This window comes from Babylonia areolata, chromosome 24 (genome assembly GCF_041734735.1).
Source record: "Babylonia areolata isolate BAREFJ2019XMU chromosome 24, ASM4173473v1, whole genome shotgun sequence".
NCBI lineage: Eukaryota > Metazoa > Mollusca > Gastropoda > Neogastropoda > Buccinidae > Babylonia > Babylonia areolata.
Window position 1 is genome coordinate 44,783,428 of NC_134899.1, and position 9,335 is coordinate 44,792,762.

Below are 9,335 nucleotides of genomic sequence, written 5' to 3' on the forward strand. Positions count from 1 at the left end.
GTTGATCCGTCCTCTTGCTGCTTTGTATTATGTAGATACAGCACATAGACATCTGGTTTGGACACACTGATGTGTAGGGGATTCCACAGTCGCTGGCTCTGGTGCAGTACGTATTTTGGCTGTTCCACAGGATTCCCCTTATTTTCAGCCTGTTGATACAACATTGTATTATGTTTACAAAAAATGAAAATATAAGCAAAACAGTGGAAATTAAACAACCGAGCGAACAAACAAGAGAATGAGATTTGTTTTAGAATACAAACTGAAAAGGATGAATGAAATATCAATACGAAAAACAAGAATTCACATTCTCTGCACTTTATAGAGGTACTCAGTGGTCCTCATCATGCTGGGATTGATGTACATTCTGATGGTCGATCGCAAAGCAGCATGTCAAACCCTGTCATACACCTCGAAATCTTGCTTTAATCTGCTCAGTTTTCATTTTTGTGGAATTGACGGTGCACGGGTGCGTATGTATGTGTGTGTGTGTGTGTGTGTGTGTGTGTGTGTTTATGCGTGTGTATATGTCTGTGCATTCTTCTTTGCTGTGATGTTGAAACACGCATTTGGTCCTGCAGCTGAAGGTATCTACCACTGAACCAGGACAGATGGAAAGCTCTTCAACCTCTCCAGACTAAGAGCCAAGAGTAAAGTCCAGCTGAGGTGCCTGCGTGACTTCCTCTTTGCAGATGACGCAGCAGTAACTGCCCACTCAGCCAAGGACCTACATCAGCTCATGAATCGCTTCAGCAATGCCTGCCAAGACTTCGGGCTTACCATTAGCTTGAAGAAAACACAGGTCATGGGACAAGACGTGGACTCTCCCCCAGCCATCAGCATCAATGACCTTGAACTGGATGTCGTCCACGACTTCGTTTATCTGGGCTCAACTATCTCAGACACCCTCTCACTTGACGCAGAGCTCAACAGGCGCATCGGCAAGGTGGCTACCACCATGACCAGACTGACAAAGAAAGCATTGAACAACAGCAAGCTGACTGAGCACAAAAAGATCGAAATCTACAGAGCCTGCATCATGAGCACCCTCCTGTATGGCAGCGAGTCCTGGACTTTGCATGCCCGACAAGAGCAAAAGCTCAATGCTTTTCACATGTGTAGCCTCCGATGCATTCTGAACATCACCTGGCAGGACAAGGTCCCAAACAACACTGTCCTGGAAAGAGCTGGATGCACCAGCATGTACACGCTGCTGAAACAGAGACGTATGCGCTGGCTCGGCCATGTCGTGCACATGGACGACGGACGGATCCCCAAGAACCTCCTCTACGGAGAACTTGTGCAGGGCAAACGTCCCACAGGCAGACCACAGCTGCGATTCAAAGACGTGTGCAAGAGGGACCTAAAAGCCTTGAACATCGACCAGAACAACTGGGAAGCAACAGCCCCCGAACAGTCAGCCTGGAGACAGACTGTGCAGAAAGGTCTTTCCAAGTTCGAAGAGACACTCGCTCAGCAGCACGAGGAAAAGAGAACGAGAAGAAAGGCTGCAGCCCAGGCAGACAGACCAGCGTGCCCTCTGCCACAGGGACTGTCATTCCTGTGTCGGACTGGCCAGCCACACCCGACGCTGTACCAGAATAAACACCTAGAGCGCAACTCCATAGTCTTCTGAGACTGAAGGATGCCTACCATGTCTGTGCATGCATGCATGCATGTGTGTGTGTGCGCGCGCGCGCGCGTGTGTGTGTGTGCGTTTATGGATCTGTTAATACTACTGATACCTCCTAGAATCTTGAAACTTGAAGTCCAAGAAAACGTGGTGGAAGTCTAGCGTATTCAGGTGCCTCTCCCACAGTATCCAAGATTGAAAGTCTGTTCCACAGTACAGCACACTGCTCTGATGCACGCCTGTTCCTCAGCAATGATTGCTTCTGCTTGTGACTTCAGTCTGATTATCATTGTGTGGGTGGGAGATGAAGCTGATCGTGCAGGAGTTTTGCACAGTTGTAAGTTTCCTTTCTTGGGGAGGGTAATGACCAGTGACTGTGTCCATGGTGTGGACAAATTTCCTGTCTGCCTGAACTTGCTGCAGATTTTGTTTTAGTAGGGCATTTATCATGGCTCTCTCGTTGCTTGGACCAGTTCCACCCCCATTGCCTTCTTTTTCGTAGATTTCACAAGGCAGCCAGCGCAGTCTACTTCAGTGGCAGTGTAGGGTACTGGTTCAGGACAAAGGCTGAATTCGACAATGCTCTCACTGTCACGTCTCAAGACAATTCAAGGTATGTACGCCTTACCCCCTCCTTCTTTGTCACCCCCGTTCAGTTAGAGAGTGGTGTGGGTTGCGCTAAAAGAACGTGTTTGTCGTGCCACGGTGTTCAGGTTGTCACTGAATGAAGATCAGCTCCTCTTCTCAGTGTTGTCAGTGACAAGATTCAGGGACCCACTGTCACTGCACAGTGGGTGAGAGTTCGGGAGATTCCAGAATTGGTCGGGGATCATTGACACAACTGACGTGACAGCACGTTGATCAGATGTACACTGATGGGTACCTAGTCCAAACAGGTTTCTGGGTCAATATAAAATTTCAGACTACTTCATGTATCTTGCATAAGGTCCTGTACTGTCTTTAATAGATTTGATGATTCGCATGAACTGATGTTCCAGTCTTGAACATTGTGGTCCTCTCCAAACATACTGATGGTCTTCTGTGATTATGCCGCATGAATTATAGGCACAGTAGTCCTAATAAAGGGAAAGCAGTCTTGTGGTATGGTGTTGCTGAGAAGATAAATTGTTCTCATTTTGTCGGTTATTACCATAAGTTTTCTTTGTGCATTTCGATTTCCTTTCCGGTTGAACGTTTTAACAAATATTCAACACGTTTGCTTTCCGTCAGGGTATCTTCAAAGGTTTAGAAAAGATTATAAACTTGAATTTTGCTGAAGACGAAGCACTGTTTAAGTTGTTTTTACTGAAGATGCAATGACATTTGTAGTGTTAAAACTCCAACACGGTCAAGAGAGGTGTCTGGAGTCTGAACATGATTTGGAAAGCTGTTCGGAAATGTGAGAAGAGTCATACGATACTCTGCTCGTTTCTCTATCCCTGTGAAGCCCCAACACACTTTCCCCTCAACAGATCAGGTGTGGTGATTCCTCACACTGCAGCACATCATGGTCAAGAACTCCTTCCTGAACTTGGAGCCCGTGAAGCAGTAGAGCAGAAAGTTGATAGCACTGTTGGTGTACCACAAAAGAGTGGTCACTGTCAGCGCAAGTTCCGAAATGGCCAATAGTCTGGGATCGTTGGTCAGCTGGTTCCCAGTGTTCCTGACCCATACCATGTACACACACACAGGCAAGGTCAACAAGATGAACGTGCAGGACAGGGCCAGAACCATCACCGTCGTCTTGGAAGCCCGCTTCCTGCGACTGTCGCTGTGCCCAGGAGTGTTGGAGATGGCGTACACGGTGCTGGAAACAGCTGCAGAAGAAGCAGAGGATTTGAACAAGGTGCGGGACAGAATGACGTCACACACCACGAGACACACAGAGGGGATAATGCAGGAGATGGAAATGTCTACCCAATCCCTTTCGACAGAGTCACTGTCGCGCAGTTCTGATTGGTGGTCACAGTAACTGCTGTAAGCGACCCCTGTGTCCATCAAAACAGGGAAATGGATGATGCATGCAGAAAAGACCACAGCGGTGATGATCATCCACGTTCGGCGCAAGGAACACACGATCCTCACTTTGTGCGGCCACTTCACCGCCACCATTCTTTGCACGGTGACACAGACCAACAGCCACGCCGATACGGTTCCCATGACGTATAACAACCAAATCGCGACCTTGCACAGCATTGGGTTCACCTTCACGTTAAACACGTAGAACAACCAATCACGTAACGCGCCGACGTACAACAGCAAGAGGTCCGACACGGCAAGGGCCATAAGTATGACGCGTTGCGAGGAGGAGTTGCTGTCCTTGAAGCGACGCATGACCAGGATAGTGGTCAGGTTCCCGAACCCTCCCAGCAGGAGAAGGCCTGGCGTGTAGAATTTCCAGAGGATCATGGCTGCTTGCTGTTCCGGGAATGTCGTGGTCGTGTCTGTCCCGTTGTTGGAGGATGCTGTGGTTTGGGGGACTCCAGGAATGGTGGTTGTGGTGTTATTCATGTTGATCCGTCCTCTTGCTGATCAGTCTGTAGATACAGCATACAAACATCATGTCTGTTTATCTGTCCAGGTCGGGAACACTGAGCTGTGGGGGTTCCAAGGCCAGGGGCTCTGGTGTAACTCGTACTGGGTTGTTACATTCCCCTCGTCGTCAGCCTACTGATTGAGACATGCCACGTCTTTTGTCAAAAGAAGAGCAGAAAAGCGAGCCGTGAAAACTAAACAGTTGAGCAAACCAACAAACAACAGATCAAGATTTCGAGGAGAAAAAAAAACGAACTGAAAAAGGATTAATCAAATGTGAATATGAAACTCTGCCTACCATTCTGTCTAATTTTCTATGCATCCATTCATCTATGTATGCATGTATGTTAGTATGCAGGTACATACGTATGTATGTGCTTGTGTATGTATGTATCTGGCTACCAGAATGTATTCAATACACTTGTGTTCCCCCTCCCAATGCCCCCCTCCTACCACTCTGTTAGAAAACGTAATCTATCCATTTTCACACACACACACACACACACACACACACACACACACACACACCATTCTTCACCCTCTGTCCAATACTGTTCCCACTCCACGCCCCTCCCTCCACCCCTCAGCTCCCCCCCCCCCACCCCCTTTTTTTTCCGTCTATCACTTAAAGTGAAAGACGTTAAACTGAAGACTACTACTACTACTACTACTACTACACACACACACACACACACACACACACACACACACACACACACACACTCAGAAACGCGGGCACGTGCACACAACACACACACACACACACACACACACACATACAAACACACTGACCTGTTATAACTATGAAGCAGCAGTCAGCAGCCACACGGATGGTCAAACTGAACCAGACAAGAGCAACTGACGGCCGATGCACGTTGAGTGCTAAAACGTTCAGTCCACGGTCATTTATACAGGGTGACAGGTCCGAACCACCGATCATGCCAGGGCGGAGAATCAAAATGAAATGCAGCCGCTTGTGAATATTTGAACAAACTGATGGAGGCAAACAACGCGGAGCGATTCCAGTGGCTTGTAAACGGAGCTTGGCAAATCGGTTATGTCGGAGTTACCGTCGCTCTGTGAAAATGCATTAAACGACGGATGTTATCGAAAACGTGATACCTGTGGTTTTAGATACTGGCCTCAAAACGTATGCACGAGAGCGTGCTTCGTGTGTGTGCGCGACGCATACACACACACTAACACACTAACACACTTACTAACACACATACATTAACACACATACACAGACACATAAACACACACACATATACATACGTGTACACATACGCTTGCAAACACGCAGACCCACACGCAAACATGCAAGCAAGCAAACAAATGATGCAAAATTCATATGGAAACACAACTAAAACACATCAGTTCCATTTCCAAACACAGATTATGAAATAGACATCCCTCTTCCAATCTTCGAACAGAAACCCCCGGGGCTAAACTAGATCTGTGAGTGTGGGTCTTCACAAACATATACTACACGATGCCAGCCTCCCCATCTCTACACCAACCCCCACTCCCATTTCCTATCAAGCAAGAAGGCCACACACACCCTAAAGTGTTGTGCACAGATAGAAATATCTTGCGGCAGAGCGACAAAGTATTTACTGATAAGCATGCACTGATTTTAAAAGTATGTATGTGTTGCAAATAAATACTAGTAACGTGCTGACAGAGTGAAACTGTTCATTGAAACCATCTCGGGCAGAGTAAAACAACAACAATAGCAACAACAACAACAATCAAACAAATTAACTAACAAAAAACCTCAGGAAACTGTATGGCGATCGAAGACAAAAATCAAGTCCCACCACTTAAAGTTACAACGGAAATCAGCACACAAAAGAAAGAAAATGTGCAATAATATCAAGAAAGGGGATGTTGTCTGATGATGAAAACATGTCTTTTCACACAATCCTTTATGCAATTAAGACAGCCTCTCTCTCCCACACATGTTCCATACTCCGTATTCTTTGAATCACCATTTATAGCTTTTATTCACGTGTGTGGTTTGGTGTACATATCTTCTTAATATAAGAAATTTACGATGTTAAGTGACTAGTCAATCAGGTGAGACGATAAACCGAGGTCCCATGTGCAGCACGCACTTGGCACACTGAAAAAGAACCCATGGTTACAAAAGTGTTGCCTCTGGAAAAATTCCGTGGAATAAGTCAACTGTGACAGGTACACATAATAGATATGCACGCGCTGAAGGCCTGACAAAGCGCGTTGGGCTACCCTGTTGGTCAGGCATCTGCCTAGCAGATGTGGCGTAGCGCATATGGATTTTTCCGAACGCAGTGACGCCTCCCTGAGAAACTGAACCTGACACTGAAATGCGATGTTACCTTGCGCAAACTGTGAATGTGCTATTATTACAAGAATGGTTAAAGAAGCATACCCTGACTGATGCCTGAATTCTCCTGACTGATGCCTGAATTGTCTAAAAACGTAATACAGTCCACATTTGGGAGTACCCAAGTATCTACAAATTCAGAAAAAAATCAGTAATGAATTTATTGAATTTGCAACAGTGTAGTTTCATCAACTGCAACACCACGAAAAGAAGAAAAACATAAAACAAGTGAACGTTTATATCAGAAGTCATTACAAACACTTCTCATCTGTTACCGTTTCGTTTTCATCAAGTGGCAGCACAACCCTCCCTCTCATTGTCATGTGTGTCTTGACCCTCAGACAGAAACTTACAATACGGAAAAAACTTTAAGACTTGAAGCACACAGCACAAAGAATCTTTTGTTTCCACTTTTCTGTGTGACCGTTTAGTTTTTATGTATTTCTGTTGTTTTTATTTATTTCATACATTAAATCCACGGTGCTTTTTTTTCTCTCGTTCGGTTGCTTTCATTAAACTTAATTCCTGACAAATCAATAAAACGATATTGTTTCGGCTGGGCCAAATAAGGGCTTATTAACTTAAGTCCACAAACATTGACAGCAAGACATGTACATACGTATTGCCTTGGGGGCCATGTCCTAAGGCTTCCCTCTCGTGCCTGTAGTTCCACTTCCACTGGGCCCAAACCCATTGTTTTCGCGCCAGTATGGCAAAGGGCTGTCTGTTTGTATTTGTATATCTGTTGGTCTCTATCTGTCTGTCCGTCTGTCTGTTTGTGATTCAGTAATTACAAGCTTCTTTCAGTGTCATTTTTGTTTGTTTGTTGTTGTTGTTGTTTTTCCTCTCTAATCTTTTCTCGTTACGCCGCGGGCTGGATTTAAAGTTGTAAAGAAACATGATTTTTGCTTATTGCGCTTCCCTCATTAATGAAAATCCGTTCATTCATTCTATATTAATCTCTCTCTCTCTCTCTCTCTCTCTCTCTCTCTCTCTCTCTCTCTCTCTCTCTCTAAGCTTCCTCTTCCTCCTCTACCCTCACGCGCCTGTGATCTGAAGTCAATAAAACAGACCAAACAGTTCACTATATAACATCCTTGGTTTATCTGTTCGTGCATGTCCACAGAGAAGTCGGGCAAATTGAGACTCCGATACACTGTTTTCCTGGGTTCTGTGACAAGGTGCTGGCATTATTGCAGTGTTTGCATGCACCAACTGTTCCAATATTTCACACCTGGGTGCGTTTAATTTTTCAAACAAAATATCATTGGATCTGGTCTGTGGGTTGGACATGATGTGGCATGCTATATAAGTAACTTGGACTTCATTCTGTAACAGACGACTTCCTGAATTTAACTTGCTACCCACGAAGTTTCTACCTGAAAGGTTGAGACAGGTCAGTCGCTTTTTCTCTTCCCTTTCCTTAATGTACCATTCTCATTTATTTATTCATTTATTCATGTATTTATTTATCTATTCATTTGTTTGTTTGTTTGCTTGTTTACTTGTCTATTTGTTCACACACACACACACACACACACACACACACACACACACATTTCAAAGACGCTTAAAACTTTTTAAGTTATACGTATTTCATGAATGGTGATCGTTGTGAACATTAAAACTAAAGACGAGTTTCTATTTTGTCAGTTCTGTTTAAACGTTGCGAATAGCATATTGATAAACACATTATGCATTGTTTTAATCATTTTAAATTGTTTCATCTAAAGCAGTGTGGTTTAAGACCTCGTCACTCATCTCACACTGCATTAGCAAACTTTGTGATCAACGGCTTACCAATATAAAGGATGACGATATCACTGGAACTCTTTTTTTGTGCTGATTTTTGCAAAGCCCTTTGATGTGATCGATCACAATTATACTTCTCTTATGGATATCAAATATCTATTGTTTATCCTTCGATTCTTTTGCCTTCTGTAATAAAACAAATTGCCTGAGCTAGCATTTTAATTCTGCGTTATTACCTCATAACAACGGTACACCTCAAGGTTCTGGTTTGGAACCTATTCTATTTTCTGTACAATAAACGGCATACCGTTATCGACAAAGGCATCATGCAAAATGTTTGCTGATGATACCACCACCTTACATGTCAGAAATACTACAGTCAGTAATACTGATTTACGTAATAAGTCCTCTTTACTTCAGGACAGTACCATTTTGAATGACCCGCCATCAGTCTCATGAGTATTGCAAACAGCCACCATGTTAAAACTTGCTCTGTTGTTTGCCAAGGTGAACAAAGGATTTGTTGAAAAACTTGTTGATTCAAAACTTTAAAGTGAAACAAAATGTGTGAGTGCAATATCATGATTGCTGTTTTATAGTGCGTTTATCTATATCCACACACACACACACACACACACGCACACACGCACGCACACGCACACACACACACACACACACACACACACACGCACGCACGCACGCACACGCACACACATACACACACACGCGGGCACTTACACAATCATATTTTGTTATGCTCACTCCATTTCATTGACAAATGGCCTGGCAATTAAACCATCATAGGTCCTGGATCTGTGTGATTTTGTTTGTTTTTTTATCATTATTTTTTTTTTAGGATAATTAGGGTAATTTAAGTATCCATATTTGACAAAATCTTTCCAAGTATGACTATTTGTTGTTTCTTCTCTGGTCTGTTTCAGCAGTTGATTGTGCGTTTGCTTACTCTTTTTGTCTGTTTGTAAAACAATATTTCTGACAAAAAATCCATATGCTACAGACTGATCAGCAAGAGGACGGATCAAC

The 9,335-nt window shown here is 44.1% G+C and overlaps 1 protein-coding gene across 1 annotated transcript; it reads right to left on the bottom strand.

Moving 5' to 3' along the window:
* Positions 1-3,106: 3,106 nt before the first annotated feature.
* On the bottom strand, positions 3,107-4,144 carry LOC143298649 (uncharacterized). Its single transcript, XM_076611529.1, has one exon. It carries the CDS (start codon positions 4,142-4,144, stop codon positions 3,107-3,109), a length of 1,038 nt encoding a protein of 345 aa, XP_076467644.1.
* Positions 4,145-9,335: the final 5,191 nt, after the last annotated feature.